Source organism: Narcine bancroftii, chromosome 2, assembly GCF_036971445.1.
Source record: "Narcine bancroftii isolate sNarBan1 chromosome 2, sNarBan1.hap1, whole genome shotgun sequence".
Classification (NCBI taxonomy): domain Eukaryota; kingdom Metazoa; phylum Chordata; class Chondrichthyes; order Torpediniformes; family Narcinidae; genus Narcine; species Narcine bancroftii.
In genome coordinates, this window is record NC_091470.1 from 225,764,224 (window position 1) to 225,782,756 (window position 18,533).

An 18,533-nucleotide genomic window follows, 5' to 3' on the forward strand; every position below is an offset into this window, starting at 1 on the left:
TTCATTCTGAAAACTTAATTATATCATATCCCTTCTCCATGAGCTCATCTACATTTTCCATTGCCTCAGCAAAGCAGCCAACAGGTTAAAGAACGCCCCCCCCCCGCCCCACCCTGGTTGCTCTCTTCTCCCCATTCCCAATGGGCAGAAGATGTACAAGTTTGAAAACCCACCACCAGATTCAACAACAGTTCTTTTCCTGCTGTAGTCAGACTCTTGCAAGAACCCGAGTCATAAAAAATTATTTCTTGATCTCACGAACACTACCTCATTGCCTTCCTTGTATTATTTCAGCTGATTTTTTTTTATTGCAAACTATGCTATCGTTGAACTCTTCCTCCCTCCCTCCCCCCCCCACGCAAAGATCGACGTGATCTACCAGGATCATTGCGTGACAAGAGTATGCAAAATCCCTTCCACCCTGCACGCAGCATCTTTCAGCAGCTCCCATCGGTAAAGAGCTACAGGCGAGTCAGAGCCAGAATGAATGTTAGAGGGGGCATGGTGCAATGCTCATAAAAACACTCAGCTTGGAAAGGGGTGAGGGGGAAGGAGGGTTGGTGTTACCATCATCCACTCCTCCAGTGTAGGTGCCGAGAGCACTGCTTTTATGGCATCAAGCGTCATTAGCTGCTAGTGACGCAGTCTGGGGCGGGTGATTCATTAGCGTGTCTCAAGTTAGATGCTGGTGAAACTCGACACATGCTAGTGACAGCGGAGGGGGTGGGTCTGATGGCGTGGATGGCCATGACTGTATGGAGGGGGCACAGCATCTCGTTTGCGGGGGCAATGCCCACAGATACCACCCCTTGGCACTGACCCTGTAGAGCCAGTACCACCAGGCTGAGAAACCGCTCATTCCCATGGGCAGCAAGAATGCTGAACGACCAAAGGAACTGCTCACGCTAACCATCTGACACTCTCATATGTGCAAACCAATGTTTATTCATATGTTTGCATAGATGAAATACATGTCCTGCACAAGTATTGTCTGTCTGTATGTTTTGCACGGAGTTCTTTTACAATCAGATGATAATAAAATTGACTCTCTTTTGGTTTTATGTTTGCACTACCCATTGGAATTAAGCATGGATTGATTTGCTTGGATGGCTTGCAAAACAACAGTTTGTTGGTGCATGTGGCAATAAACAATTAGTTTAAATTCAAAAATAATTTCCAGCCATGTTTTCTAATATATCTAGCTGCTCATCAGCTTTGCAAACATTTGGGTGGCACAGTAACGCAATGTCTGTAAGGAGTTTGTATGTTCTCCCCGTGTCTACGTGCATTTTCTCCGGTAGCCCTTGTTTCCTCCCACCCTTCAAAAATGTACCAGGGGGTAGGTTAATGGAGTGGAATTTGGGCGGCATGGACTTGTTGGGCTGAACTGGCCTGTTACAGTGCTGTATGTCCAATATTTTTTAAAAATTGATTAAATTTTAAATTTAAAAAATTTAATATAAAAGGCGTTAATCAACTAACAATAGATTGCTTTTAATGTGGAGAAACCTCCTCCAGGTGCACTTTAAGCAACCTCTTTGGAGGAGAAAGGACTATGCCAGTAATACGGCTTGCTCAGGTTTTCAAGGATGGATAGCTCTCCAGCGTTTCCCTCCCTATGGGGAAGCACCCAACATTCTTATGACACCTCTCTACATTCATATGGCCCAACCTGCAGACAAGCACAGCCAGAATGCCCATCCTACTCGCTAGTAGAGGCAGAATCATCGGTGTTGACAACAAACTATGCTGAAATGAGATTATTGCTCACATTGGAACTATATATATATAACAGTGGTTCTCAACCTTTACTTTTCCACTCACATACCACTTTAAATAATGCCTAGGCCATCGGTGCACTGTGATTTGTAAGGGATTGCTTAAGGTGGTATGTGAGTGCAAAGAAAAAAGTTTGAAAAGCACGGTTTTAATCATACCTCTGACTCGTTATGTGCATGGTTTCATAACTCCAAAGGAACTGGGCCAATGACAATTTTTCTCAAGCAAAATATTTCTGTAAGAATTGGGTCTAGAGCAATGATTCTCAACCTTCCCTTCCCACTTACATCCCACCTTAAGCAATCCCTTACTAATCACAGAGCACAGATGGCCTAGGGATTACTTAAAAGTGGTATGCGAGTGGGAAAAGAAAGATTGAGAACCACTGATATAGAAACATTTTTGTTTCCACAGAGAGAAATAACCCAAAACAAAAGAAAAATAAAGGATGATGCTGGTGTATCCTTTGATTTCAAGGTATAGGCAGTTGAAGGAAATCACAACCTCTCTCCTCTTCCCTCCAGTTTAAATATAGCACAAGGTCAGAAACTCTAGCTTTGACAGGCACTTTCTACCCAGCAGTTAACAAACAGACTGGCTATTTTGTGAGTTTGCTCCAATAGTCTACAAGTACAATGCAATCCTTGACAAGGCAAAGAGGCACCTTAAGGATCGAAAGTGCATCAATGAGCTACCAGCTATGCAAAATACCTTTAACCCACAAAGCACCCCAATTAGAAAAAGTGCCTGTTGCTGCTAGATTCATCTGCACCACTGTTTAGATGCAAGGCTGCATTCAATAGTGAATGAATCCTTCAGAAGAGTCAATCCTCACAAAAGGGTTAGAGCCAACAGAGATTGGACCTAGTTAAGTTTCCAGAATGAGTCAGCTCCAGGGTGCTGCGGTAGGCAAAGAAGACTGGGTGTGGTCATCTGTGATCTGCCTTGTGGGACATTTTCTTTCAGTCCTCAATCACTGCAAAGGTGCAATTTTCATGCTTAACTTTTAACTCTTCCTTAAATCCTGGTTCCTATCAGTTCTACGAAGGTCAGAGATCCTCTTTCTTTTCAAAATATTTTAATTTGTTTTTAATTCTTAAAAAAAAACAGAAATACATTACACAAGCTGAAATAAAAGACAGACTGATAATTTGTACTTTTCAAATAAAGCCTTGATAATACATGGTACAAATAGTGGGCAATTTCCCAATCACACCCATTTTGATATAAAATAAAAAGAAACACCCTCCCCCATTAATTAAACCCCTCCTAAATCTTGCATATCTAATGAAGGACGACACTCAGAAACCAAACCACGCTGTTCAGGAGCATCTAAACATCCTAATTCGTTAAATTACGGTAATACTCCATGAAAGGGGCCCATATCTTACCAAAGGTTCACCTTTACATCTTTGACATTATGTCTGAACTTCAGAAGGACCTGACCTCCTTTAACCAGTGAGTACGAGTAGGTGGAGCACTGCCTTTTCATTTCATCAGAATTGCCCGTCTGGCTATCAATGAGGAAAAGGGTAAAACTCACTTCGGAGATGGAGTCAATGCTATTTCCTCTTCTTGAGAGGACAAACCCAACGGAGCAATTAAGGGGCAGGGTTCAAATTGGACCCGAACAATAACTGATAAAGGTTGAAAATAATTTTTCCAAAAATCTTTTAAATAAACGTTTCAATAAAGCCTCAAAAACTTTACATTTCTCACATACGGAATCCATATCAGATTAAAAGCGAGCTAGTTTAAATTTTGAAATATGTGCTCTATGCACCACTTTGAACTGCAATGAACAATGTCGTGCACAGAAGGAGGATTCATTCATCAAATTTATGGAGGCCTTCAAGTGTTTCACCAAAGCGGTCATGACAAAGACCCTCAGAGATGGCCAACGCTTGAGGAATTATGTAAAAGAGCACAGGCTCAGCAAAAGAGTCGGTGTACGACTTTACAATGGTAATAATTCATCAGCTCAATCTAGGATGGACTGAAATGAGGAATTGTGTAATACAGCAGGAAGGTTTGGGGTGTGCTTACAGCTTCAAACTACCCATTATCAGTTTCACAAACTTTACTATGGACTTAGCGAACGTGACTTATACAATGGCTGCAGAGGAACTGACAAAGTCCTTGATGAAGGGCTCAAGCCCAAAACATTGGTTGGTTCTGCATCTTTACCTTTGCTACATAAAGGCACTGTTTGACCTGCTGAGTTTCTCCAGCATTTGAAGATTGTTTTTTCCACTTAACCACAGTGTCAACGGAATCTTGTGTTTTACCCCTAAAGTCCCTGTTAAATGGCTAACCAACTTTATTCTATGTGCCCAACGGTCATGAATTAGGAGTGCAATGGCTGCAGAGGAACTGATGGCACCATCCTGATCACTGCCTGCTGGACTGATCAAGGCAGAGGTGCTCAAGACCGATACTGGACGTGCCTACAGCATGGGGTAGCTATGAACCCCTCAGCAATGGTGTCTGGACAAAATATTCAAGTGTACCTGACAACTGATGAACAAGAAGCAACCTCAGACCTTGTTCTGTGCTCACTTGGTTACAGATATCCAACTTTATGAGCGAGACTCTATAAAGCGGAGGACGACGAGACTCCACGTACTAAATAATTCACAGTGGAAGGCATCAACATCAGACCTCACCCTCAAATTGCCCAACAGTCACAGCCATAGTGGATGCTCATGGTTCCTAGGGAATGATCACGACAAAAAGGATGTTTCCTTACCCCTCACCTGCATATATTGAGTAATAATGGTACAAGCACCATTGCCCCATATAAAGGCATGATGGACTAGGGTTGAAATTGGAGTAATTAAGAAGGTGGACAAAATCTGCAAAATAATACTTTTGGGGTAACTCCTGGGGTGGGGGGGTAGCAGGTGGAACGCAATCTGGAGAAATGCGCGGTAGTAAGGGAAGAAAAGCAAAAGTAAAATATAGTTTCAGAGGACATATTATTTTGGGGGGGGGGAAGTCTTTTTTAAAGGGAGAGAATACTGCTGTAACAACAGAAGTAGTGCTTGCAAAACAATGCAGGAACAGCAAGAAAGTAGGATGGGAAAGAGAATGGTGGTCTTTACTGCACCAAGATAGAAGTGTGAAGGACTTGTGTAGTATACACAGAGGAATTAGAAGCAGTAGAAAGCTATTTGGCCCTTGAAGCCTGCTGCATTACTCTTGAAAATCTTGGCTGATCTCTTCAGCTCCATTCAGCAAAATTGAGCAGAACAGTAAACAATGCCCTCCTTGCAGATGAGCTCGATGCATTCTACACTCACTTCAAGACAGTGGCACGCATCTCTCCATCCTTGAGCACACCTAGACACTGCTGCAGATGTCAGATCAGTCTTTCAGAGAGCAAGTCCATGGGTAGCCACTGGCCCAGTGGGAGACCCTGCACATAGTGGCACTGTTACTGTAGAGCAATGATTTTCAAGCATTTTTCTTTCCACTCCCATACCATTTTAAGTAATCCCTATGCCATGGTGCTCTGTGATTAATAACGGATTGCTTAAGGTGGTATGTGAGTGGGAAGGGAAGGTTGAGAATCACTGCTCCAGACCCAATTTTGCTTGAGAAAAATTGTCATTGGCCCATTTCCTTTGGGGTTCTGAAACCGTGCACATAATGAGTCAATTAGTGACGATTAAAACAATGGTTTTCAAACTTTTTATTTCTACCCACATACCACCTTAAGCAATCCCTTACTAATCACAGTGCACCTATGGTATAGGGATTACTTAAGATGGTATACGAGTGGAAAGAAAAAGTTTGAAAACCACTGATGTAGCAGTTAGTGCAGCACTGTTACAGCGATCAGGACTCAAATCCCACATTGTATGTCAACAGTTTGTACATTCTCCCCGTGTTTTTCCCAGGGGCTCTAGTTTCCTCCCTCCACTCAAAACATACTGGGGGTGTAGGTTTATTGGGTGTAATGGCAGCACAGGCTTGTGGGCCAAAATGGCCCATTACCGTGCTGTAGGTCTAAGTTTAAAATTTAAATTATGTTGTCCATGCCTCCACAGGCCAGCTGGCAGGAATATTCAGATATCTTCAACCCCTCTCTCCACCAATCTGAAGTACCCACTTGTTTCAAGAAGGCCACCAATGTACCAATGCTGTATAACATGGTCACAGTCCAAAATGACTGCTGGCATCATAAAGTGCTTCCAGAGGCTGGTCATTTTAACTCCAGCCTACCAGCTGCCCTCGACCCATTCCAGTCACATACTGCCAAAACAGGTCTATGGCAGATACAATCTCTCTGGCCCTACACTCAGCCTTGGAACTCCTTGACAACACATTAGACAAAGTTTCACCTTCAACACAAAAGCACTAGCCACTCTGCTCCAAACTCTATGACATTGGCCTCAGCACCACATGTATTCCAACTGGAGGCAGCAATCAATGACAGCCCCCCGTCCATGATCATCCCCAACAATGGAGCCCTACAAGGCGGTGTACTCAGCCCCCTAATATACACCTTGTACAGCCATAAGTGCCTGGCAAAACACTGGTCCAACTCTACCTAAAGTCACAGATGACACCAATGTTATAGGCAGAATCTATAATAACAGTGAGATAGAGGAGCTCACAACCCAGTGCCAAGACAACCTTTCCCTCAACATCAGCCAGATCATAATGCAGGTTAGATGCAGAGGTTGGGGGGGGGGGGGGGGGGGGGTTGGGGCGGAGGGAGGAGGAAAGTGTTTGCTCCCTGGTCTGCACCAACAGTGATAACGTGGAGATAGTCCAGAGAAGCTAACGTCACTACCAAATTGACCTGGGCTACCAATGTCGGCACAATGGCCAAGAAAGTACTCCAGCACCTCCAGTTCCTCAGAAGCCCACGTCCACTTCAACAGAGTGCCCTCGAAAGAATCCTGAGTGGGTGCTTCACCGAGTGGTATGGGAATTGCTCCATCCAAGATCACAAGAAAAAACTGCAGAGGTTTGTGAATGCAGTTTAGTCCATCACACATAGCCCCTCCCTCTAGTTGACTTCATCCATACCTCCCACCACATTTGAAAAACAGCTAACGTATTAAAAGACTCCTCCCACCTCAGTGATACTTCACCAACCCGTCAGGAGTAGGACATTAATCACCAGCAGATTCAAAGGACAATTTCTTTCTTGGCTTTACAGATCCCTGAACAACAAATTATGTTGCTTGTAAAATATCTCCCTCTCCCCTCTTATTTGTTTTACTATGTATGGCACATCTAACTGAACTGCTCGCACTCAAAACTTTATCTTGATACACATGATAATAAAGTTGAACTTCACATGCACAATCCCCACATCTCTATTCCCTCAATACCCAGAAATCTGATCATCTGTTTTGAATATCTTCACACCATGCCCCCCCCCATCCCCCTCAAAGGTAGGAATTCCAAACATTAAACATCTGCCGAGTGAAGAAATTTCTCTTCTTCATTCCAAATTATTAAGGGATCATGACCTACCCGGTTCTCAACTGCTGAAACATCCTTCCAGCATCACTATGGAGAACACAGGCCCAGCCTGTTCACTCACTACCCAGCAAACATACAACCCCTGAAAATAGTCTGCTGAATCTTCATCAAAATATCCCATTATAAGTATTATTCGGTGAGGGTGGGGTGGGGGGGAGCAAGGAAGAAAAACACTCTCTGTCCAATCTTACCAAATGCTTACTCAAAACATCACACCTTTACTCCTGTACATAAATGCTCCTGCAATCAGTTCTAAAATACCACTTCCCTTTCTTCACCTTGGATTTCAGTAGCTGGTACTGAAATTCCCTTTAAACATTAACATTTTCACTCCCCACCACCACCACCCCCTCCCCAGTCCTCCCAAAATTTAATCACCATTGGGGGGAAAAAAAACTTGTACTACAGTGATGGACTTCACAATTTTCCCCATCGTGTTCCTCCCGCCACCTTCTCAACCACTCAATTAGCTGCTCCATCACACCTTGAAGCTTTCTGTATCCTTCCCCACATCCTTCGTACGATCCAACTGGTTTAGTGTCAGCAAACTTGGAAATGTAATATTTTGTTCTCAATAGCCAAATTGCAGAGGTTACAAATAGCAGTGTTCCTCCGGACTGGTCCCTGTGGTACTCCACCAGTCACAGCCTGCCAACTCAAATAAATAATGCTTAATCCCACTCAGTTTCACCCCCACCAATTTACAATCCATGTCAATACATTTGCCCTCATCTTGTTGACCATACTCCTTTGCGTCCTTATTCAAAACCATCTAAAACCCTACATACACCACACCCACCAATTCTCCCTTCACTCTCCTACCAGCCACATCATCACAGAACTCCCCTAGATTAATCAAATATTATTTCCCTTTCTGGCTCTACTGAATTAGACTTTTCTCAGCATTCTATTATCACAGCCTTCAACATCAATTCCAGCTTTTTACCCCTGCTCCTTGTATTAGGCCACAGATTATTAGATCCTCATTTTGCTCTCCCACTTACTTAAGATATTTGTGAACCTACAGGAATGAGTCCAAATAATATTGAAAGACAATAACTAATACATTTCAAATTTTAACACATAAATCATCACATCCTCACTTTTACTAACCCAGTGGTTCTCCACCTTTTTCTTTCCACTCACATCCCACTTTAAGTAATCCTTGTGCCGTTGGTGCTCTGTGATTAGTAAGGGATTACTTAAGGTGATCTGTGAGTGGGAAGGGAAGGCTGAGAATCACTGCTCTCGGTCCAATTGTTACAGAAATATTTTGGTTGAGGAAAATTGTCATTGGCCTTTTTCCTTTGGAGTTCTGAAACCGTGCACATAACGGGTCAATGAGGTACGATTAAAACAGTGCTAATCACAGAGTGCCTATGGCATAGATATGTGAGAAGAAAGAAAAAGGTTGAGAACCACTGCACTAGCCTATTTTTTAAATACTAATTCTGTCCTCATTCTTGCAAATCCCTTGATCCTATTATATTTCTGGGAGGTTCATTGAGGCTTCTGTTAGCCCTGGAATTTACAGGAAATAGAGGTGGTCTAATGGCACGACAAAATTCTGAGGGGACTTGATGAGGTGCACCCAGAGAAGATGTTTCACTTACTGCTGAAATCCAGCACCAAAGATTCAGAACAAGAAGCTGCTCATTGAAGATAGCGGGTAAACGGTATCTTCTCCTTTCAGGGGAGTGTGGATTCCAGGAAAGCCACTGAATATATTCCAGGACATATTTTGTGTTCTCTCATTCCCACTCAAACTTACCAAACCTCCTTTTCAGACAATCTTAATTGAATTTCATCAAATTAATCTGTATTTTGAAATAGAAAATAAAAAGTAAGTGATGTCAAGGAGACCCAAAGGAATGCAATTTCAAAACCTAATAGCCATTCAAGCAATGGAACAATTTAGTTGATTGATCCCAGCCTGGTTTTCATCTTTGATAAATTGCCTTGCTTTCCCCAAGTAGGTGCCACCCCCGGAGTTGCACGAGAGCAGCCCCCCACCAACATGGTCTCCATCACATCTTTGAAGTTTTTTTTTCCCCAAAAAATAAAATGATTCTGTGGTAAACTGCTTAAAGGTTTCAGGAAGTCTGGTGCCATTTTAGACCCTATCAATCCACAAAGCAGACAGCAAACCACAGATCACCCTCACACCACCTTCCGCAGGGAGGGCCTGCAACTCTTCACCTAATCCTGTTCAAGAATCCAAAAGTCACACAAAGGCTAATAAAACTATTGTCCATTTTGTTAAATCCATTTAAAATAATTGTATACTGTTTTAACACAATATCAATCATAACACAATTTCAAACAGTATATATATATATATATATATATATATATATATTTATACACACATACCCAAATGATTACTTGTTAAATGTTATTTAAAATAACAAGTACTCTACCAAGATAAACTACCTATTGTATCAGTATGAACTGGAATGTAATCAGGAATGAAATGGCCAAGAACTAGAAGGAATAATTTTAGACTGTTAATGACTTAGCTACCACAAAAATCATTCCGACCCCCCCCCCACGTAGATGTAGAAAGTGTCCCATTTTCCATTTCCGATACTTCTGCACATCCTGATCTTTTCAGGGCAATGATTCAAACCACTGCCCAAAGGCAGCACAGATTTAACACTTTCTTGCCGCAATTGCTGACAAATTGATATCTCACACATGTTACAAGACATTGACCTGCCCAGTGTAAACCGGGCCAAAGCCACTATTAGCTGGATAAAGGAGCATGTGCCAGGTTCCTTTAGGCAACAGAAGACATTTAATGCAATCAGACAGGGTGGAAATGTGTTCGAGCTGCAAAGCCCCTGTCAACAATGAAACCAGAAGAAGCAAATGAAACTTCCTGAGAAGCAGTTTTCCATCAATCCTGGCCCATGATGCAGAATTCATTCTTGTTCTGGCTGAAATAACCCTTTTAAAACAATTATCACCAGAAGTGTGATTATGGAGGAAAAGCTGGCGGAGTGGCTGCCACAGCCCCATTTTAAGGACCCAACAGAGATGGAACCAGAAAGGACAACGTTTTACGAAAACTAACCCACTTTCCAAGGCAACCTCTGAGCAAGTCTGTTACAACTTTAGAGGTCCATTAATGCCACAAGTTCCTGAAACTACTGCAATAAAGAACTTTCATTGCCACCCTAGACCACAAATGAGCATGATCAATACCCTCAAGTCTCTTCTGCCGTGATTCTCTTGATAAAACATCATTCTTTTTTTTGTGTGTGCCAGCAGTTCAATGCGACACGTTTGGAAGGGTAGAACTCGGTGTGCTGCACACCCTCAATGGAAGCAAAGTGCAAACATCATAGTTTTAAACAACAACTGGCATGGCCAGTGAAAAATAATTGCAGTGGAAATCAACTTTGGCATCAGATCTATTTCAAATCGAACTTCAACTGGCACTCAAAGCTGGCGAGTCGTTCAATGGGGGGGGGGGGATTAAAATTGCTGATGAACGATCTTTTAAATAGAAATGTCACCAAATTCGTGCAGGACTGTCAGAACGGTTCCAATTCATAGCTTCTCCATTGTAGAAGGAGCCACTTCACAGGCACAGCCTCATCAAAATGGGATTTTTTTTTTAAATAAACACATTTGGTCGCAAATTCAACTTTGCCTCCCCTTCACCCAGGCACAACATTCCTGGACAGGATTAATCTCCTCGTTCAGAAACTCCACACTGTCAGTGGGGGACGTACCTGGTCTGACAGATGAGAAATTACACTCAGAGAGAGAGAGAGATAAAGAAAAAGAGAAAGTTCAACATTCAGGGTCTCCTTTGTTTTGTTCCCCTAAAGACACACTCAAGCTTATTACTGTTGCTAATATTCCGTTCCAATTACAGCTGGTAAAGCCTGTCCACACCCAGCAGGACCGTCTCCCTGGTGCGGATGAAGGAGCAGGCACCGTCGCTAGATTTCCACTCACCCCGAGTTTCCTGCTCCGAATTTTCACATACCCTTGCTTCACTATGTCATTAAAATTTGAAGCCATGCCTGGTGTCGCCCTTGGCACTGCTCAGCAAGTCCTTCCTATATAGATTTTTTTTTTGGGGGGGAGAAGGGGGTCCAGCTCTCTCTCTCCCCCCACCACCACCCCGGCAGCTCCGCGCTTTGAGCCGTGGAGAGCGCGAACGAGCCCGTCTCCTGCTCCGACGCTCAGTCCATCTCAACAGCGAGACGGAGCGGGTCGCCTCATTTATGCCGAGCTCCGCTTCCTGGATCGCACCATCCCCGCGCTGGGAAGGGGGTTTGCTCTTGGCTTCGCTGAACGGTGCCCTGGCAGAAATTGTGGAGGTAACATAGAAAAGACACGAGCCCTTATTTATTCCCCACCCGCCCTGAAACGTAAAATATATAAAATATATATTAAATATCTGACACTGGCAGTGAGATTTCTTCGCAGAAAGCCAAATGTGGGTGAGATTTGATCGTTTCCACAAACAGGTCCACGCGGGTGAGGTGCGCGGCAACCAGCCAACTTTGATCCATTTTTGGGGGGGTGCCCGGCTGCCGCCGTCAAGGCGCTTCAGGGGCTGCCCCGCCTTGCTTCCCCCGAAAGCTGGTCTGCACCTCTTAAAGGGGAGGTGACGCCAATTGTCCGGGAGGGAAACCTGGATGGAGGGAGTGGCCGCCAAGATTTTCAGGTGGCTGCATTGGGAGAGGTGGAGAGTAGTGGGAGAGGGGAGGTTGTGGGGGGGGGGGGGGGAAGAACATGTGAAGGCTCTGAGGTGGCTAGCCAAAAGCCAAGTAGAATTGATATCTGTGGGGAATGATGCGCTCAGTGACATTGGCGCCACCAGAGAATTGGGGAGATAGGTCCAACATGGAAAAGGCCCCTCGGCCAAGCGCCGGTTTACCATAGTCTGACTCTAATCCCATGGTTTTCATCATGAAATTTCTCTCCCCCTCCCCACCGAGTATGATCAACTTCGCCCCAGAATAATGTACAGAACCCTGTAAGCGTACTGAGCCCCACATCTTTTGGATGCGGGAGGAAAATCAAGCACAGAAGGAAGTTCACATGGTCACTTGGAGAACATGCAAACTCCACACAGGCAGCACCCAATGTCGGAATTCAGTCTGGATCCCTGTAATTCAGCGCACCACTGTGCAACCTAAGTTCCTGGACTTGATGGGTCATTGCCAATCAAGCTATCTTAAAATCCCAACCTGTGTAAACTCGTTTCACACACTATTAAATACACCATGTCCCTATCACTCACCTGTCAATTTCTATCACCCAGTATTTGTACCACATGGATTCTTGGAGAGCATGCAAACTCCACACAATGAATGACTTCTTATCCACTGCCACGCCCCCAACTTCCCCCACACAGGTCACACTACTGCGAGTCTCATCTCTTCATGTCAACTCCTGCCAGCAATTCAACCAACTTCACTCAGAAGTGCACATCCCTCCCTGTGGCAGGGTAAGTAGACACACCTTACTGAAAGTGGAAAGTGTGTCTCCATCACTTAATCTCCATGGTAATGGTGTCATCACTGGATGGCAGTGGCTGAAGCCAGTCAATGCTGCGATTAACACCAGTAAGTTTGCTTTATCCTTCCTTCGCACTTTAACCTTTTTCCCTTAACCTGAGCTCTCCTTGGACTTAGAAGAAAAAGATGCTGCGAGCATCTCTTCTCCTCCACCTCCACTGGCAGAGGGCCAGGCAGAACTGGATCAGCAAGAAGACAATGGTGTCGGAGAGTGGATTGGAAATTCTTCAACTCTTGGCTTCAACTATCGAAGAGGTCCACAACAGTTTGGTTCAGATGCTAACATTCTAAGATTCTTCCACGTGCCACACCCAGAGCATCTTTCACCCCAATCTACTCATGTTGTAAGGGTGCACACTACAGACAAATTACTGGTGAACCAATTGATGTTGGTGGGGTAAGGTTGGTAGGAGGAAATTGGCATAGTGGGTGGAGGTAGGGGGAAAATGGGAGAAGACAACTATAAGGGGAAGACCAAGTTATGATGGGAGGAGTATCTCAGATGGAGGAAGCATATGGTTGGGAGGGGCTGGTGTAATGCCCCTGTCAATCCTGGCACTAATCTCCAGCCCCCTCCATGATGACTTCATCCTCCCAGTTTATTATTTATCTTTCCAGCCTCGTTCTTCCACCCCATTCATCCCAACCATATGCTTCCTCCACCTGAGATATTCCTCCCATCATAACTTGGTCTTCCCCTTACAGTTGTCTTGAATACTGTGAAACAATATAAGGTGTGGAGACACATGAACAAGGATGGGATTGATAAAAAGGATCAGCAGACCCCCCCCCCCACCCCCCACACCAAACGTGAAAGTAACTCAGTGGGTGTGCACTAATAATGCCCATTGAAATTTTAGTTTTAGCCAACAGTATTGCATCTGATTGTTCTAAACATGCCAAAATAGGCTTAAAACAGACATCTGCATGTTTTGTACACAAACACATTTATTGGACCATCATTTGTGGTCTCCATGCACCTATCTTCAATGAAACTGTAGATTCTATTGGTTGAAAAGTAACAGAATATTTCAGGAGGCAAAGAACTTACAGGGTCAGAGAGTTATAACGTGGGGCAAACAGAAACAGGTTCTTCAGTACACCATGTCCGTTCCATCCGTTGCAGCTGCCCTTACTGATCGCATTTACCCAAAGTTCCATACCATTCTATAGTAAAACACGAACGTCCGCAGATTGGGAAGTTATTTCAGCTTTGAATTTTAGCTGTTGTGAGAGTATTTGCCTCCACAACCTCATTCTAAACTGTCTGTGGAAAAACGAACTCTCAGACCTCCTCCAAACCCCCTACCTCACACCTTAAACCTTGGTCTGCACCTGCAGTATGGGAGGAGTCTGAGCCCATCAAATTATTGAAAACATTACAGCAATCAGACGAACATCTTTTCAGAAAGGACTTCAAAGGATGAAGATACTGAGTACGCATTGAAGGGGGCACCTGGTGAGCTTCCATTCTCTGCAATGTCCTCAGCCTCTTGGATTCAATATCCTACTATTGTACCTTCTGCTCAATTACACTGCAGCTGAGTGATGTGTGCAGAGTTTAGGGGTGGGGAACTGTAAAGTGTGTATTCCTTATTCAGGCATAGCATTTTAATGTACAATTTCCCTCACACTCTGTACATCATGCAAGCATCTTCACAAACTAATTGTGTATTTATCAGGATTCAATGTCTCCTGCTCTCCAATTTACATGAGGCAAATTACCAGTCTGTAGCCAAAGAATTTTAAAGGAGATGGACTGATGGAGGTTAATAAGGGAATATTTTTGAAATCATTCCTTCTCCTCTTTTTTTCAGTCTTCCATACCCTGCCTTTCTGTTTTATAATAAGAAAATCACCATGGTTACCTTCACCTTTTTATTTGGGTCACTTGTTCATGGAAATGACATTGTACATCACAGTCACCAAGCCCTGTGTAGAAGCACAAAAGACAGTATACACTTTACCACATTATATCAACAAGGAAACACTCCCAAGCTTAAGGCCAGTCAACTTGAACAGAGTTTCGCGTCATTAAAAAAAAACAATCAGAAGGATCCAGAATGCATTTAAATTTTTGGAGTCTTTACTTCCACTGGATGCTGTAAGACCTACTGAGTTCCTCCGACACTTTTGTGTTTATTCAAATTTTTGTGATCGTTTAGTAGCCTCGATTGTAGAAGATGATTAGTCTCTAAATCAACAGTGCAAATAGCATAAAAAAAGATATTATAGAATGAAGGAACAGTAATAAATTCAGCAGAGGTTATCCGCGGGAACAGAGATTGCACCAACTGTGTTTGAGAGACAGGACAATGTGACACTCATCACAGCCATCTGGAAAATGAGGTCAAAGTTTATTCCATCATTTAGGAAAGGAAGTCAGGATTCAAGGTACCTTCATTCAGCCACACACAAACTGCTGGAGGAACTCAGCAGGGCAGGCAGCATCCATGAAGGCAATGCCGTGACACTGCTTTTCCAGGCTCTTCGCCAGGTCTTGGAGATACTGTTAGCCTTGCTTCCAGCAACTCCGGGATCAAAGAGGCTTTCGAAACCTAAATGTTGACAAGTTAATGGGGGAGGCCAAAACATTCCACAATACAGCAGAATCTGGCCTAGGACATTTGCTGGGTCTACCTATGGTTAAAGAGCTTGGAGGGGTTGATGGAAATTCCCACGTAAAGGTAAAAAAGTAAAGATTGCATTATTCTCACATAATACTATATTTAGAATGTAACATACATGAAATTCTTTAACAGGCAGTCAGAGAGTTGCCACTTTGACTAGTGCCCCTCACAGGGATCTACAGCACCTGGTGTTCCTAGGAGGTCTCCCCTCCAGTACTGACCTGGCCTGACCCTGCTTAGCTTCTGAGATCAGACAATTTCAGGTGTATTCAGGCTATGAGGCAAACTGTGAAATGACAAACAAACCTTTCTCTCAAAGGAGGAACTAAATAAGCCAATAGACATTTGACTGGGTCAGCAGAGGAAGCTATATTCTGTGTTTAATGGTGAAATAATGTACAACGATAGACAAAGAAAGAGGCACATTGGTCAGATTTCAGATTTATTGTCAGAATACACACATGACATCACATATAACCCTGAGATCCTCTTTCCTGATGGTAGCAGCGAGAACAGAACGTGTGCTGGATGGTATGGATCCTTGATGATTGCTGCTGCTCTTCAATGACAGTGTACCCTGTAGATGTTAACGATGGTTGGAGGGTTTTGCCTGTGATGTCCTTGGCAGTGTCCACTACCTTTTGCAGGGCTTTATGCTCAGGGGCATCGGCGTCTCCGTACCAGACCATGATGCAGCTGGTCGGCACACTTTCCATCTGTAGAAATTTTCCAGGGTTTCCGATGTCATTCCAAATCACCACACACCTCCAAGGAAGCAGAGGTGCCGACGTGCTTTCTTCATGATCCCATTAATGTGTTGGATCTAGGAAAGATCCTCCGAGATAGTGACTCCCAAGAATTTAAATTTGCTCACCCTCTCTACCTCTGATCCCCCAATGATCACTGGATCATACGCATCTGGTTTTCCCTTTGTGAGGTCAACAATCAGCTCCTTGGCTTTGGTGACATTGAGTGCAAGGTGGTTGTTGGTGCACCATCCAGCCAAGTTTTCAATCTTCCTTCTGTACGCTAACTCATTGCCTGTTTTCATACAATCCACTACCGTGGTATCATCAGCGAATTTGTAGATGATGCTATTGTACTGAGCCACACAGTCTGAAAGCAGTGGATCATATGGCATATGTTTACTTTCATGAGGAAATTAATTGAATTGAAATATAGGGTAAATGTTAACACTACCAATGGTACTCTTTAACACTCTTTGCTGCACTTTAGTCTGATGTGACTCTATATCCTGCACTTTTGATTTATGCTAACACAGTTTTGCTCTTTCACTAGTTGCAGTACTACCTAGAGGTTTACTTGCCTGGGTAGCACACAAAACAAAGCTTTTCCCTCTATCTCTATAGGTGTAACAATTCAACTCAGTTCAATTCCCTGCCCGTGCCATTTAAAATGTCCTTGAATCACATTTCCAGGCATCTTTGCACGTTCTTGGCATTACTGGTACAACACCAGAGCACGAATGCACGACCGTGAAATGGTCCGGGACTGCAGACACGAACAGAAACCTGCTGTTAAAAATGCACACTCTAACTGAGGAGTCTGCTATACCCAGGACAATTGAATAATCTCCAGTGTTCTGTCATAATGGACATCATTCATCAGTTGAAGACCTCATTTTATTATTCACAGGGATGCTGCTTTCGTTGTCTTTTCGGGCATCCACCACTGCTGCCACAATCAAGCATTACAGTTAGCTCTCCATCTGACCCGGCCCTCCTGAGGGCCGCATCAAGCTCCCACACCACTTAAGTGACTCACAAATAAAAAGCCGCAGTCAGGGCAGGTGCATTCGCAGCTTGTGCTGGCTCAGTTTTCAGATTCAGAGCTGACATTCTGGATGATTAACATCTGAAATCAGGCTCAAGATCCATAAATGCTTTCTTATGAAATATCTTAGCTTTATTTATTATTGTCTTGAGATACAGCGTAAAGGCATTGTTTTTTGGGCCATTCAAAGGCCACCAGGAATCACCACACTCCGGCCCCACCTTACAAAGAAAAGGGGAAGCAAAAGACCCATCGGAGACAATTAGTAGCAATGCCTCCTCCAACGAGGCCATCCCAGTGACCACCGTAGCCATTACCGTGGCTACTCAAACCTGTTGTACCTGCCTAGGAGCGGGGCCCTGCAGATACCGGGCAGGAGCTCCAGCACTTTTGTATCCAGCTGCCTGCTCTCTACTGTGCCCCAGAAGCTACTGCGGCCTAGCAGCAGGCCTATAGACCTGAGCTGGGGACTGCTGACCTCGCTTCACCGTATTTAGCCATCTCTCCTTGCACATTATGTGCACCCATGGAACCATTCTCTCCATGGCCTCAGACGAAACTGCTGCATTCCCCACCCAGGACAATTTCACGCCTTTTTCTCATGTAAACTAGATTTACTCTTTCTTCTTCAGGAGTTCTTCTGGACTCCAGATGACTTGCTTCCATCTAGGTCTCTGGGTTCTGGAGTGACTGAGGGAGTACATGCAGAAACTGCAGACTATGCCACAGGTGGAGCAGGAAGGGCCCTCTAATCCAAGCCAACAGGTGGTTTACTCCTTCTGCTGCTTATATCTGAGTAGTCACGATCCAGGGACTTGAGTTTCTCAATATCATCCTTAAAGCTCCTTCTTCATCTGAAGCAGTCATGGGACCGAGATTGCCAGTGGTCATTAGAGATAATGCATATCTTCAAAGAAGTTTTGAGCACATCCTTGGTTGTCTTCATTCATCCGTCTGGCAATTTCTTCCCATGGTGGAGCTTGGAGTATGGAATCCTCCATGTGAAGAACATAGCCTGCCCAACGTGATTAATTGAGTACAATGAGGTCCTCAGTGCTAGGGATGTTGGCCTGAGAGAAGACACCAATGTTGGTTCATTTGTCCTTCCAGTTGACTCATTTTGTAAAGACCACATTGATGATTTCTTTCTAAGTCATGGGATGGGTGCTGAAAGAAGTCCAGGCTGTGGAAGCAGTCAAGAGGGCAAGGATTGCAGGCAGAGTAGACATTGAGCTTTTTGCTAGGTTCAAGATTCTTATTTTGATACTCTATTTTCAAAATTTCA

At 43.9% G+C, this 18,533-nt stretch overlaps 1 protein-coding gene across 2 annotated transcripts in view; it reads right to left on the reverse strand.

Annotated features, from left to right (window-relative positions):
- The window catches only part of dok6 (docking protein 6), a 517,340-nt gene extending 500,345 nt beyond the window's left edge, over positions 1–16,995 (reverse strand). The window contains exons 1-2 of one of the 2 annotated variants that reach the window (XM_069920396.1): positions 16,782–16,995; positions 14,699–14,756 (exon numbers count right to left, since the gene is read on the reverse strand). Coding sequence is in view for 1 of the 2 variants with exons in the window: in XM_069920395.1 (XP_069776496.1) it covers positions 11,251–11,316 (66 nt within the window). In the remaining variant the exon portion in view is untranslated. Of the gene's footprint in view, positions 1–11,250; positions 11,480–14,698; positions 14,757–16,781 lie in introns of those variants that run through there. The other variant, XM_069920395.1, reaches the window with a different exon arrangement.
- Positions 16,996–18,533: the final 1,538 nt, after the last annotated feature.